The sequence below is a fragment of the Coturnix japonica genome, chromosome 26 (assembly GCF_054131305.1).
Source record: "Coturnix japonica strain WE chromosome 26, WE-NBRP24, whole genome shotgun sequence".
Classification (NCBI taxonomy): domain Eukaryota; kingdom Metazoa; phylum Chordata; class Aves; order Galliformes; family Phasianidae; genus Coturnix; species Coturnix japonica.
The window spans coordinates 2,235,017-2,247,727 of NC_140688.1; the positions used below are offsets into that span (position 1 = coordinate 2,235,017).

The 12,711-nt window shown below is 56.7% G+C and overlaps 2 protein-coding genes across 9 annotated transcripts in view; one reads left to right on the forward strand and one right to left on the reverse strand.

Annotated features, from left to right (window-relative positions):
- Positions 1–6,597, forward strand: part of LOC146756580 (uncharacterized) — a 30,066-nt gene extending 23,469 nt beyond the window's left edge. For 3 of the 8 annotated variants that reach the window (XM_085524034.1, XM_085524032.1, XM_085524035.1), the window contains 4 exons: positions 1,400–1,504; positions 1,888–1,929; positions 4,835–5,002; positions 5,734–6,597. In XM_085524034.1, the coding sequence (XP_085380160.1) occupies positions 1,400–1,504; positions 1,888–1,929; positions 4,835–5,002; positions 5,734–6,025 (607 nt within the window). In that variant the 3' untranslated portion in view covers positions 6,026–6,597. Of the gene's footprint in view, positions 1–1,399; positions 1,542–1,887; positions 1,930–3,446; positions 3,532–4,070; positions 4,172–4,834; positions 5,003–5,733 lie in introns of those variants that run through there. The other 5 variants (XR_014937248.1, XR_014937249.1, XM_085524033.1 and 2 more) reach the window with 5 other exon arrangements.
- A 3,110-nt stretch (positions 6,598–9,707) lies between these two features.
- On the reverse strand, positions 9,708–12,711 carry LOC146756584 (uncharacterized). Its single transcript, XM_085524235.1, has 5 exons — positions 12,363–12,711; positions 11,909–12,038; positions 10,888–11,001; positions 10,655–10,804; positions 9,708–9,818 (listed from the first exon to the last, which is right to left on the reverse strand). The coding sequence occupies exons 1-5, from the start codon at positions 12,641–12,643 to the stop codon at positions 9,708–9,710; spliced, it is 786 nt and encodes a 261-aa protein (XP_085380361.1). The 5' UTR covers positions 12,644–12,711.

A 12,711-nucleotide genomic window follows, 5' to 3' on the forward strand; every position in this document is an offset into this window, starting at 1 on the left:
AACTGCCGCAGCAGGGAGAGCGCGGGAAGCAAGCCAAGGAAATGGCAGCAGAAACATCTCATGGCGAGAGCATCCTGCCCGAGGAGTCCTCCCACAACACATCTGGATCGCTGCCACCCAGAAGGGAAAAAGCGGGGTCTCCCACTGACAAGATGGCGGCAGCAGCATCTCGTGTGGAGCCCAGCCTGCCCGAGGAGCCGCCTGTCCTCACATCCACGTCGCTGCCACCCAGCAACGAAGGAACGGGGTCTCCCACTGAGGAGATGGCAGCAGCAGGGGCCAACGGATCGTTGGTCAGCTGCTCATCCCGGCCGGGCCGGCCACTCATTGGCCAGCGGCAGCTCCGGCCCGCCCATGCCGGCCTGTCATTGGTCAGCGGGTGCGCCGCCGACGCGTGTCGCCGTCTCATTGGCCAGCGGCAGCGCCGCCGGCTCCGATTGGCTGAGGCTCCGCGCGCGGGAGCGGCCGCCATCTTGTGTCTCGGGGCCTCCCGGCTCTCCCTTCGTTCGGCTGAAGCCGCTGCCGCAGCCCGGGCCGCCCTGCACGGCAGCGCCGGTGCAGCCGCTGAGTGCTGGAGCTGTCCGGGCAGCACCGAGACGGAACCGCGGCACGACGGGAGCGGTGCTGAGGACGGTGGCGCCGGAGGTGTGCGGGAGAACGGGGCCGGGCCGGGGCCGGGGAGAGGAAGCTGAGGTGGGCTGTGGGTGTAGGGGGCAGTGGGGGAGGAGTGGGGGGGATGGGGGAGTTGAGGGGGCTGTGGGGTAATGTGTGGCCGTGGGGGGGCTGTAGGTCCTATGGGGCTGTAGGGAGGGCCTAGGGTAATGTGGGGCTGTGGGGGGCAGTGGGATGGATGTAGGGGTGAACAGTGGGGGAGATGGGGTTGTAGTGGGCTGTGTGGGGATCCCGAGGGATAGGAGGAAATGGGTGGCTGTGAGGGGAATGTGGGGTCTGCCGGTGGCTGTAGGGGGATATGGGGATGTAGGTAGGTGAAGTGGGAATGTAGAAAGGTGTGAGGGGGTTATCGGGAGAGCTGTGGGTCTCTAGGGAGCACTGTTTGGGCTGTAGAGGGCTATAGGGCTGTGCGGGGTTTGTAGGAGGATATGGGGCTGTAAGGTGCTAGGGGGAGTGTAGGGGTAGATGTAGGTGTATGTGGGGCTATGGGGAGCTTCCTAGTGGCCATAGGAGGGGTCTGGGGTTCTAGAGAGTTGTCTGGGACTTTTGATGTGGTCTAGGGCTATATGGGACAGCGGGGGCTCTGGGGAGAATATAGATGACTGTGGAGGGGCGAGAGGGCTGATGCTGGGCTGTGGGGGGCTCCAGGGGTTATAGGGGCACGTGGGGCTAGAAGGCTCTCCCTCGCTTCCCCTTTCATTTCCCCCTCCCTTTTCCCCTTCCATAGCAGAGTGGGTGAAACGCTAGTCCTGAAATTTCAGTCAGAATTGGAAGAGAGAAGGGAACGGCAGGAACGGATCAGCCGGGCCATGGGGCAATACCTGCTGGGGAGGTACCGGATGTTGGGGAAATGCTGCCCCCAGTGTCAGGTGAGGGGGGGGGACATGGTGGGTCGGGAAGGGGCCCGGGGGGGGGGGGGGGGGGGGCAGTGTGGGGGTTGTGGTAGAGATGGGGGGGCTGAGGGGGGGTCTGGAGGGGATAGTGGGGTGTTGTAAGCAGGGGAGCTGCTGCCCCCATTGCCAGGTGGGGGGGTTATGGGGTGGGGGATTGCTATGGGGGGGTATTACTGTTGGGGATGGAGAAATGTTGTGGGGTCTGAAGTGGGGGGTTGGGTTCATGGTGGGGAGGCGGGGGTGGGAGTGGGCCATGGCACTGTGGGGGGCTCCCTGTGACTCCCCCACCTCTAAACTGTACCCACCCCTCCCCACCCCCCAGACGATTTTCCTACAGGACTATTAGCAGCATCTCTGGAAAGGGGTGAGTTGGAGGGGGGGAATTGGGGGTCAGGTGGTGGGGGGTTGGGAGTGGGATGGGGGGTTGGGGGTGGGGGGGGCAATGGGTTGGGGGTTTGGGGATGGGGGGACAAAGGGTTGGAGGGTGGATACGGAGTGTGGTCAAGGGACCCATACTCCATGAACCCATGGAGAGGGGTCAAGTGACTCATCTGGCAGCCTCGTTTTGGGGGGGGGGGGGGCGCCCCCAGCACCCCCTGCCTCAAAGAGGCGCCCATAGCCCCCTGCCCCCCCTGTGGCCTCTAAGATCTGGGGGACGAAATGGGGGCAGCACAGCAGCAAAGAGGTGGCGGCTGCGACCAACTCGACGGGGGTGGTCCCGCTGCCCCCCAAGTGTTTAGATAAGGCCACCAGAGCCCGGCAGAAAACACCGGGAGGACCCCCCCAAGCTGCCAACCCCACCACAAAAGCCCGGAGCCAACAGCTGCCCCGCTGCCCTTCATCCCCTCCTCCGGCCGCCAGCTCTAAGTGGGGCAGGAGAAGCTTGGGGGGGTTGGAGAACGTGGGGAAGAGGCTGGCGGCCAAATGGGGGGTTAAGTGGGGCGATGGGGGGGGTCCCGAGGCAGAGGAGGAAGAAGAGGCGCAGGGAGGGGTCAGAGCTGGGTGCTGGGCTAAGGAAGCCAAGCAGTGTCAGAAGGAGGCAGGGATGGGACAAAGACCCCCCCCGGGACCCCCAGAGGGCGGCGTGGAGCAACGCCGACTGGGCAGTGGACAGCAGTTGGGCTTCTCAGAGCCCCCTAGCACCCACAACAGCTGGGCCTGGGCTGCAGGGGTCAGGAGGAAGGAGTGGGCAAGGAGGTGGTGTGGAAAGGGAGGGATGGGATCCAGCGAGGGGCTGCTATGGGGGTCCCCCCTGGGATCCTGAGGTGCTCCATCATTGGGAGCCCTGGAGGTGGTGCCATGGGGGGGATCCTTGTGATCTGGATCCCACAGTGTTTTGCCAGGGGGACCCTTGGGATCCAGCAGTGCGATGTGGAGCGGATCCCCAGCATCCAGTGATGCGACAACACTGGGACCCCCGGGGTCTCTAAGGGCTGCATGGAAGGGAGGTGCATTAGAAGGGGAAGGGGTGCACTGGGATCCAGAGGAGCTCAGCCCCACGGTGACACGAGGCTGCCCAAGGCTGTTGGGACCCAGTGGATCATAGTGTGAGGCTGGGCCGGGATCTGGCAGCAGGTTGTGGAAGGAGCCACCTGCAGACATAGGAGATGCACCAGGATCTGGTCCAGCAGCACGGCAGGATTCAACAGGATCTGATGAGAAAGAAAAGAGATGGGGGTGAGATCCTCCATCCATACAAAGATCCCCTGGATTTCCCACCCCCCACCCACCAGCCCTCCATAAATCCATGGGACCTGATGGGGCGAAATCAAGGTAGACTACATCTACCGCTCTCCCCCCGTCCACCCAGCCCTGGCTGGGCCACACCCATCTCCTGTCTTTGTGCTCACTGCTGTCTCTCCATTCCCTGTTTGTTGCCAGGAAATTCTGCAGCTGACACAGCATGCAATTGAGAGAGTCGTGGAAAACAGCTACTGGATGCCCAACTGGGCTCTGAAATCCCTGGGTATGTAGACAGCTTCACTACCATCAGCTTTGCGCCTGGCACTCCCCAAAACCTGCCCAGCTCTGCTTCCTCTCACACTTATCTCATAGAGCTTTAGGATGGCTGAGGTCTGAAGGGACCTTAAGACCATCCCAGTCCAACTCCCTGCCACTGACAGGACTGCCACCCTTTGCATCAAGGTGCTCAGGGCCCCATCCAACCTGGTCTCCAACACCTCCGGGAATGGGGCATCCATGGCTCCTCTGGGCAGCACATTGCAGGGCCTCACCGCCCACTGGGCTCAAGAATTTCCTCCTCACATCCCGTCTAAAGCCCCCATCTCTGAGAATTTAAAAACCCTTCAACTCTGCTCCCAGGGCTGACCGGCTCATTTCCCCAGGTGCTCAATCAGCGCATCAGGCCGGGACTCAGCGGTTCCCATACACAGCAGGAGGGATTCTGCACCCCAGAGCCCCACCAAGAGCTTTGGGGAATGAGCATTCACTCCTTCAGCTTGTCTCTGGGCTGTCCCAGTGCACGTCTGTCCATCTTTATTTCAGGTGCCACTGTTGATGCGGAGAGGACAACCAAGAGTTACGGTGGGAAAGGCCGGCTTTCTCCCCTCTTTTCCTCCGCAAAGTCCCCTGAGACCCTCTTGCAGGTATGGCAGGAGAAGTGCTGACAGTGGGCTTCCCCCCCTTGCTTTCGCCCCCCTCCCCCCGCAGACACCCCACAGGGCCCCATAAGGGCTCCCCCTCCATCCCGCAGCCCTTCCTTCCCCCGATCTGTCCCCCTCCATCCTTTCCTCCTCCCCATCCTTTCCCCCTCCCCAACCTTCCTTCCATCCTTCTCCCCCCCATCCTACTCCCCCCTTTCTTCCACCATCCTTCCCCCCCATCCTCCCCATTCCTCCCTCCATCCTACCCCCCATCCTTCTCCCAGTCTTTCCTACCCCCAACCCTTCCCTCCCATTCTCCCTCCCCCACATCCTCACCCCATTCTGGCTGCACATCCATTTCCTTTGGCCCAGCTGCTCTGCTCAGCCCACACTCTTCCCCACATCACTGACACCAGTGTTGGGAGGGTGCTGGGCTGACAGATGCTGGGGAGGGCTGCCCCGCCGGCTCTGGGCAAGCAGAGAAAGGCGGTTGACTCCAGAGCTGTTGTCCGAACCTTTGCATATTCCCCTCCTGTCCCTTGAGTAGCGTTCCATTACGGGGAGCACGGCAGCCCACACAGAAGACAAATTCTGTGCTCCTTGCCCAGCATCCAGCTCTGGCGACTCTTTGCCTCTCCGCTGATGGATGCATCTCTCTCATTTCAGCCTGATATTTCTGTTGGCAACTGCTGGGCTTTCCAAGGTTCGCAGGGCCACGCCGTCATCTAGCTGCTGGAGAACATCTGGCCCACGGCTTTCACCATGTGGCATGTCTCCAAGGCGGTGTCTCCCTCTGGGGATGTCAGCAGTGCCCCCAGAGACTTTGCCATCTTGGTAAGTCTCTGCCTGCTGCTGCTTCTGGAGGCCCCCGAGGAAAAAGCTTTGCCATAGAGCCCCATAAGAGCCCATTGAACCCCTATAGAGCCCCAGAGATAACCAACAGAACACAATAACCGCAACATAAGACCCCATAAACCCACACACACACCCCCACAGACACCCCGAAGAGCCCTATAGAGCCCCACAGACACCCCATAGAGCCCCATAATGCTCCGTAAAACCCCATAGAGCTGCACAAGAAGCTCATAGAGAACCAAAGAGCCTCATGGTGCCCGACAGACACCCAACAGGGCCCCATAAGGGCCCTACAGACACCCAACAGAGCCCCATAACTGCCGCATAGAGCCCTGTAAGACCCCATAGAGCCACACAAGAGCTCATAGAGCACCATAGAGCCACACGGTAGACACTCAACAGAGCCCCATACGACCCCATACAGTTGGGAGCTCCCAAATTTCAGTGGTGGGCTGCTGCAGAGCACGGCATCCTGCCTGAGGGCACCGAATCCCTCGGCTGGTTCCATGTCTCCAAAGGCCTCTGCTGCTCTTTGTGGCCGAGCAGCTGGGAGCAATTGCTCCACGTGCCCTGACTCAGGTTCGCCCTCCGTTGTGCTCCAATCCTACCAGAGCACAGGGAGGGTTGGAAGGGCTCCCACCTTTGGCCTCAGTGTGTTCTTTATGGCACGGCCTGCCTAAGTGTGACCGCCATCATCTCTTGTCTTTGAGGGAGTGGATGAGGACGAAATGGAAACTCTCCTGGGATCATTTGTTTACGATGTGGACGGAGAGATCGCCCAGACCTTCCATGTTCAGGTATGGCAAGTGCAAGTGGGGAGGCTGGGCTGCCTGCACGGCATGGGAAGAAAGAGCTTTCCTGCCCACCCTCTGCTCTCCAACATGGCCGACTCCCGTGGGGTCCCTTTTGCAAGCCTTTGGAAGCACTTGTGCCATGGCGCTTCCCATGCCCATAACAAAGCCTCTCCTCTGCTACTGCTTCACTTGTATACTAAGGCCTTGAAATAACTACAAACTGCTTCACTTGTATACTGAGACCTTGAAATAACAAAAAACTACTTCACTTATATACTGAAACCTTGAAAGAAAAGATTCTTCTCTTGTTCTAAAGGCACAAACAACATTTGATTCCCACACTGATAAGATGGGTGATAACAAGAGAGGGGTCTGCATGCTAAACAACTATTGAATATGGATCAGAATTCCAGGAAATCATTGACTGTGGGGCGAACAGTGGGAGCTGTGGGGCACTATGAGATCTATGGGATGCTTTGGTATGTATGGGGAGAACAGTGGGAACTATGGGGCACTATGGGGCACTGGTCCCCCTCCGGCCCATAACGAAGCCTTTCCTCTTTGCATTGGCAGGAGAAGCCCCTTCAGTCCTACAAAAGGATTAAAATGGATGTACGCAGCAACTGGGGGAACGCGGAATACACCTGCGTATACCAATTGGAAATCCACGGCAACCCCTAAAAACACCTAAAAACCCCTAAAAAACCCTAATAAACCCTAAAACCCCCTAAAAAACCTAAAAACCATTAAAAACCCTAATAAACCCTAAAAACCCCTAAACTCTGATGTCTACCAGAGGGTTTTTATTTAGGGATTGATCATTCAATGAAGAGATGTCGATGACTTTCTGCCCGACTCGAGGCTGGTAGGGGGGAGGGAGGAGCTGCGGGGATGAGTTGGGTGGGTGTTTGGGGGGGAGACTGGGGTGGGGACCGGGGCTAAGCCACAGGACAAGCAGGCCAACTTGGCCTAGTTCCCCAGGGCACAGCACATGCTGGATGAGGCAGAGGAACGTGCTGACATGGCTGAGTCCCAGGGTAACAAGCTGCAGGCACGGAGCCGTGACATCATCATCAAGGTGGGTTCCTACCCCACATCCCTGCCCTCCATCTCCTTTCCCAATAGAAAGGACTCAGTGAGGAACGAAAGCTGCAGATGCTCTGCCTTCCAGCCCCAACCTCTGATCTCACAACCCCTTTGGATCTCTCAACTCTTCTGCTTTCAGCCAATAAGAATTGTTGAGCGGCAGCAGCTGCATTTGTGGGACAGGGCTTAGTGTGGGTGGTGCTGTGGGGTTGGTGTGGGAGCCACGGGAGATGGAGGGTGGCCAAGAGTGTGAGTTGGCCACTCAGGCCATCCCACAGTGCCGTGAACCTTGATCCATGGTGACTGAACATCATCGTAACTGGCTGTGGGGCACAGTTGGTTGCTACAGGACAGTATGTTCCCCTATGCACTTCTATGGGTCCCTGCAGGTACATGTGTGAGTGTGTCAGTATAGCTCCCATATGAGTCTGTATTTGTTCCCTTTGGCTCCCCATGGGTCTCTATTGCTCCCTGTTGTTCTTATGTGGCTCTATGACTCTCTATGATGTTCTTTTGGTTCTCTATGGGTCCTGTGGGTTCCTGTCCCTGACAGACGGTGGGAGGGACCGGGTGATAAGAAGGGCAGAAACAGCCCCATTTCTGTCCCTGGCCGTGTTGTGTAGAGCCCCATGGGGAACCTTAGAGGCCATAGCTTGTAGGCAAACAGAAGCTTATGGTGCATAGCTTATGGGGCTAAGCTGTGGGGGTTATGGGACAGAGCATCAAGGGCAGTGGTGGTTCTATCGGACACAGCCAAAAAAAGGGGGCTTAGAGGCCTTAACAGCCCTGTAGAGCCTAAAGTCCTTGAAGCTTCAGGGTAGGCCTGGAGCCGAGGTACTAAAGGGCTGGACTGGAAGCACTGAGGTTTTGAGGGCCTGATGCACAGAGGGAGGCCAAAAAAGAGACCACGAGTCCATGAGCATTCATGGCACAAAGGAAGGTTTAGAGCTGTAATGGAGAACACACCTGGAGGCACAGATGCCTGTAAGCTGTCCTAGGGGCATAGGGGGAGGCCTAAAGGCTTAGAGGTTGCCCAGGAGGCTTAGAGGCCTTAAGGTAAAACAGCCTGGAGGGAGGCCCAGAGCCTGGCCAAGAGGCCTTGCAGCTTAGTAGTCTTGAGGCCAAGGTGAGGCGTGGAGGCCAAGCAAGAGAAAGCCTCTGTGGGTAGGAAGCTCTTGTGAGCTGTGGTGTGGGTACCTGCCTCTAAATAGGGCCGCGTGAAGGGAAGGGCAGGGTGTGTGATGCAGGAGAGAGGAAAGGACACTGCAGAAGTGGCACAACACTGTAGCAGTGGAACGGTAAACTGAAGAAACTGCTCTTGACCAGAAGCTTGTGGTTGGCTGTGCTCAGATCCTCCTCCAAAGAGATGCTCTTCATGCATTTCTTGTCTCCTTTCTGTCAGAAGCTGATGGAAGCAGCCTTCCAGCAAATGGCAGCCTTGCAGAAAGCCAGGGGAGGAGCACAGAGCCAACAAAAGATGAGACTTTGCCACCAGGGAACGGTGGGCCGGTCCCCGTTACCTGAAGTAATAGACGTCGCTTTTCCCGGCGCTCAGCCCCGATTTCCGTATCACTTCTTCCTTCTTCCACCCGGGCGGTAACGCCGGACAATCCACCCGCCCTTGTTTCTCCATCCCCGGTACCGGAACCGAAAAGAGCCGAAAAAAGCCGAAAAAAGCCGAAGTTCGGCTGGTGTTCGGAGCCGGTTCGGCTGCCGGAGGAGCCTTCTGAAGGGCCTTCCGGTTTACTTCCGGGTTGGTCTGGCCACTTCCGTTCCGGTTCGGCTCTCTTCGGAAGTATTCGGAAGCGCTCGGGTCGTTCTGAAGCGACTTCCGGTTAACTTCCGGGTTGCTCCGAGATCCACTTCGTCTCCATTCGGAAGCGCTCGGGTCTTTTCGGAGCGAGTTCCGGTTTACTTCCGGGTTCCTTCGATTTCACCTTCGGAATTCTTCGGAACCGCTGGGGTCGGGTTCGGAACCGCTCCCAGCGACTTCCGGTTGACTTCCGGGTTGCTACAGGTGGCTTCCGGTCGGGTTCGGAGCTGTTCGGAACCTTTCGGAAACGCTCGGGTCTATTTCGGGATCGCTACGAGCGATTTCCGGGTTTTTCGCGCTTCGGTTCCGTTCGGAAGCGCTCGGGTCAACTTCGGAAACATTCAGAAACTTTCGGGTCCAGTTCGGAGCCGTTCGGAGCCGTTTGGGGTCGCTACGAGCGACTTCCGGGTTTCTTCAGGCTTTGGAACCATTCGGATCCTTTCGGAAGCTCTCGGGTTCACTTCGGAGGAGCTCGGAAACGCTCGGAGCCCTTCGGGTCCACTTCGGAGCCATTCGGGATCGCTACGAGCAATTTCCGTGTCTCTTCGGGCTTCGGACCCTTTCGGAACCATTCGGAACCGTTCGGAAGCGCTCCGGTCGACTTTGGAGACGCTCGGAAACACTCGGGTCCAGTTCGGAGACAGTCGGGATCGCTACGAGCGACTTCCTTGTTCCTTCACGCTTCGGAACCGTTCGGAACCTTTCGGAAGCGCTCGGATCGACTTCAGAACCACTCGGGTGCACTCGGAAGCGCTCGGAGCCGCTCGGGTCAAGTTCGGAGCCGCTCCGCTCGACTTCCGGGTTTCTTCGGGCTTCGGAAACCTTCGGATGCGTTCGGAAGCGTTCGGAACCCGGAAGTCCCTTTATGCCTCTCTAAACCCGGAAGTCTCTTCTAGCCCGTCCAACTCTATGGCCCTGGAGGACCGTCTCAATACAATCAATGCGTTGCCATCTGTTTAATGAGTTACAAGCGTTAATTAATGAGCTTTAATTAATCCCGGAGCAACATCCGGGTCTTTTCTAGATCCGTACTGAAGAGGCGAGCCAAGATGGCGGCCGGGAGAGACCGGAAGTAGCGATTGAGGCGCTGGGTTTGGAGTTCCTATAGGTGCCAAATAGTGAGCCATTAAAATGAATGGAGGCTCTGAGCTGCCAAACAGTGAGCCATGGGAATGAATGGAGGCCCATAGGTGCCAAATAGGGAGCTATTAAGGTGAATGGTGGGCCAGATAGCTGCCAAATAGTGAGCCATATGAATGAATGGAGCCCCATAGGAATGAACGGAGGCCCATAGTTGCCAAATAGGGATCCATTCGAATGAATGGAGGGCCAGGGATGCCAAATTGTTAACCCATAGAGCCCCATAGAGACCCCATAAACCCCATAGAAACCCCATAGCACCCCATAGAGCCCTATAGCCCCCCATAGACCCCCATAGGACCCCATAGAGCCCCATAGACCCCATAAGGCTCCATAGAGCTCCATAGAACCCCATAGAGCCCCACAGACCACCATAGAACGCCATAGAGCCCCATAGACACCCCATAAACCCCCACAGACCCCCATAGGACCCCATAGAGCCCCATATAGACCCCATAGCTGCCAAATAGTGACCCATAGACCCCTATAGACCCCCCATAGAGCCCCATAGACCCCCATAGACCCCATAGCTGCCAAATAGTGACCCATAGACCCCTATAGACCCCCCATAGAGCCCCATAGACCCCCATAGGACCCCATAGAGCCCCATAGACCCCCATAGACCCCATAAGGCTCCATAGAGCCCCATAGAACCCAATAGGACCCCATAGAACCCCATAGGACCCAATTGGATCCAATAGGACCCCATATAGACCCCATAGCCACCCATAGAGCCCCATAGACCCCTATAGACCCCATAGACCCCCATAGAACCCCATATATACCCCATAGACCCACCATATTCCCAGTGCTATAACCCAGCACCAATAGGATCCCGTCGGGGCACCCGCTCTTCAAGTAATGCTGGCTCCCCATAGGGAAGAATAGGACGTCCCCCACTTCCACCTCGAAGCTCAGGCTCTCCCCATTCTCCAACACCAGGCCGGCCTGCATTCGCATATTCATGAGCTCATTAAGCCTCATTTGCATCCCACCCCCCTATATCCCCTATATATAATATAGGGCCTTACCTTGCCACAGCCTTGGAGGATGTAAGCCAGCTCGTTAGCGTTAAGATGATAATGGGGTTGGCCAAGTTCATTAGGGAAGATCCTTAGGGTGGCTATGGTGAGAGGATCGGGGTGCTGCAATGAGTTATATATAGGATCATATAGGGTTATATAGGTTTATATGGGGGTCTATGGGGTCCTATGGGGGTCTATGGGGCTCTATGGGGCTCTATGGGGGTCCTATGGGGGGTCTATGAGGGTCGTAGGGGTCCTATGGGGTCCAATGGATCACTATTTGGCAGCTATGGGGGCTAATGGATCGCTATTTGACAGCTATGGGGCTCTATGGGGTTCTATGGGGGGTTATGGGGTCTATGGGGCTCTATGGGGCCCATTGGCCTCTATGGGGTCTAATGGGTCTGTATTTGGCAGCTATGGGGCTCTATGGGGTCCAGTGGAGGGTTATGGGGTCCTATGGGGCTCTATAGGGTCCTATGGGGTGGCTATGGGAGTCTATGGGGTCCTATGGGGCTCTATGGGTCACTATTTGTCAGCTATGGGGCTCTATGGGGGTCCTATGGGGGGGCTATGGGGTCTAATGGATCCCTATGGGGCTCTATGGGGCTCTATGGGGGTCTATAGGGTCCTATGCGGTGGCTATGGGACTCTATGGGGTCCTATGGGGGGTTATGGGGCTCTATGGGGTTCTATGGGGCTCTATGGGGTTCTATGGGGCTCTACGGGGGAATATGGATGACTATTTGGCAGCTATGGGGTCCTATGGGACTCTATGGATCACTATTTGGCAGCTATGGGGCTCTATGTAATCCAACGGATCACTATTTGGCAACTACGCTTTCCAGTGTAACCTAATGGATCACTATTTGGCAACGCTGGTTTCCTATGTCTTTTATTGGCTCACTATTTGGCAACAATGGGCCCCTATGAAAACCAATGACTCCTTATTTGGCACCTATGCATTCCATTGGCTCACTATTTGGCAACCGACCCCTCCAAGGTCCTGGCAGCTTAAAGGCGTTACCTGAAGGAGTGACTGGATGTAAATGAGATTCATTGGTTCCATCCAGGTCCTGGCAGGTCGATACGGAGCCCAGTGGAAAACTCCGCCATTAAATGGTGCCGGAGGGGAACCTAAGGGGGATAGAAAGGTCCTGGAAGGTTAAAGGAAGGGTCCTGGAAGGGGAATATGGGATTATATGGGGGTATTAAGGTCCTGGAAGGGGAAGAATGGGGTCTAATGGGGTCTTATGGGGTCTATGGGGTCTTATGGGGTCTATTAAGGTCCTGGAAGGGTAATGCCATGGAAGGTCCATGCCATGCCCTATAGAATATAGGGGAAATCCTATAGGGTTTTAGGGTAAACCCGCGAGGTAAATGGATTACAAGGTAGGGGAATAAGGGTTAAATGAAGCCATAGAGGAAAAGGAAGGATATTCTTAAAGGTGGAAGAGAGAAAGAGGAAGTGGAAGCAAAACCAAAGGCTGCGGCCTACCTGCACCACGTAGCCATGGACGTTGGCATTAAAATGCCAGTGGGGAACCCGGAGCGCTCCGGGTTTGATCCTGATTAAAGCCAGGCTCATTATGGCTTGATGCTCGTGGAGGCTTTGAGCGAAGACGCGAGCTTCTCGATCCGGATAACGCTTGGGATCCAGCCAGTACATCGCCCATTGGATTTCACCTCCAGGGTAGCGTTGTGGCTGGAAAGGAAATGGGCTTATTCCTTTTCCTCTTCCCCCTCCCCTTCCCCTTCCCATAGGAAAGGAAGAAGATACCCCATAGGACCCTATAGGACCCCATAAGCCCCATAGGACCCCATAAGACC

Excerpts from the sequence above, each read along its gene's own strand:
- LOC146756584 (XM_085524235.1), bottom strand. The coding sequence starts at position 12,643 with ATGGGAAGGGGAAGGGGAGGGGGAAGAGGAAAAGGAATAAGCCCATTT. Across the intron at positions 12,039-12,362 it reads CAGGTAGGCCGCAGCCTTTG|GACCTTTCTATCCCCCTTAG; the intron begins GTTTTGCTTCCA and ends TTAACCTTCCAG. Across the intron at positions 11,002-11,908 it reads ACATCCAGTCACTCCTTCAG|CACCCCGATCCTCTCACCAT; the intron begins GTAACGCCTTTA and ends AACTCATTGCAG.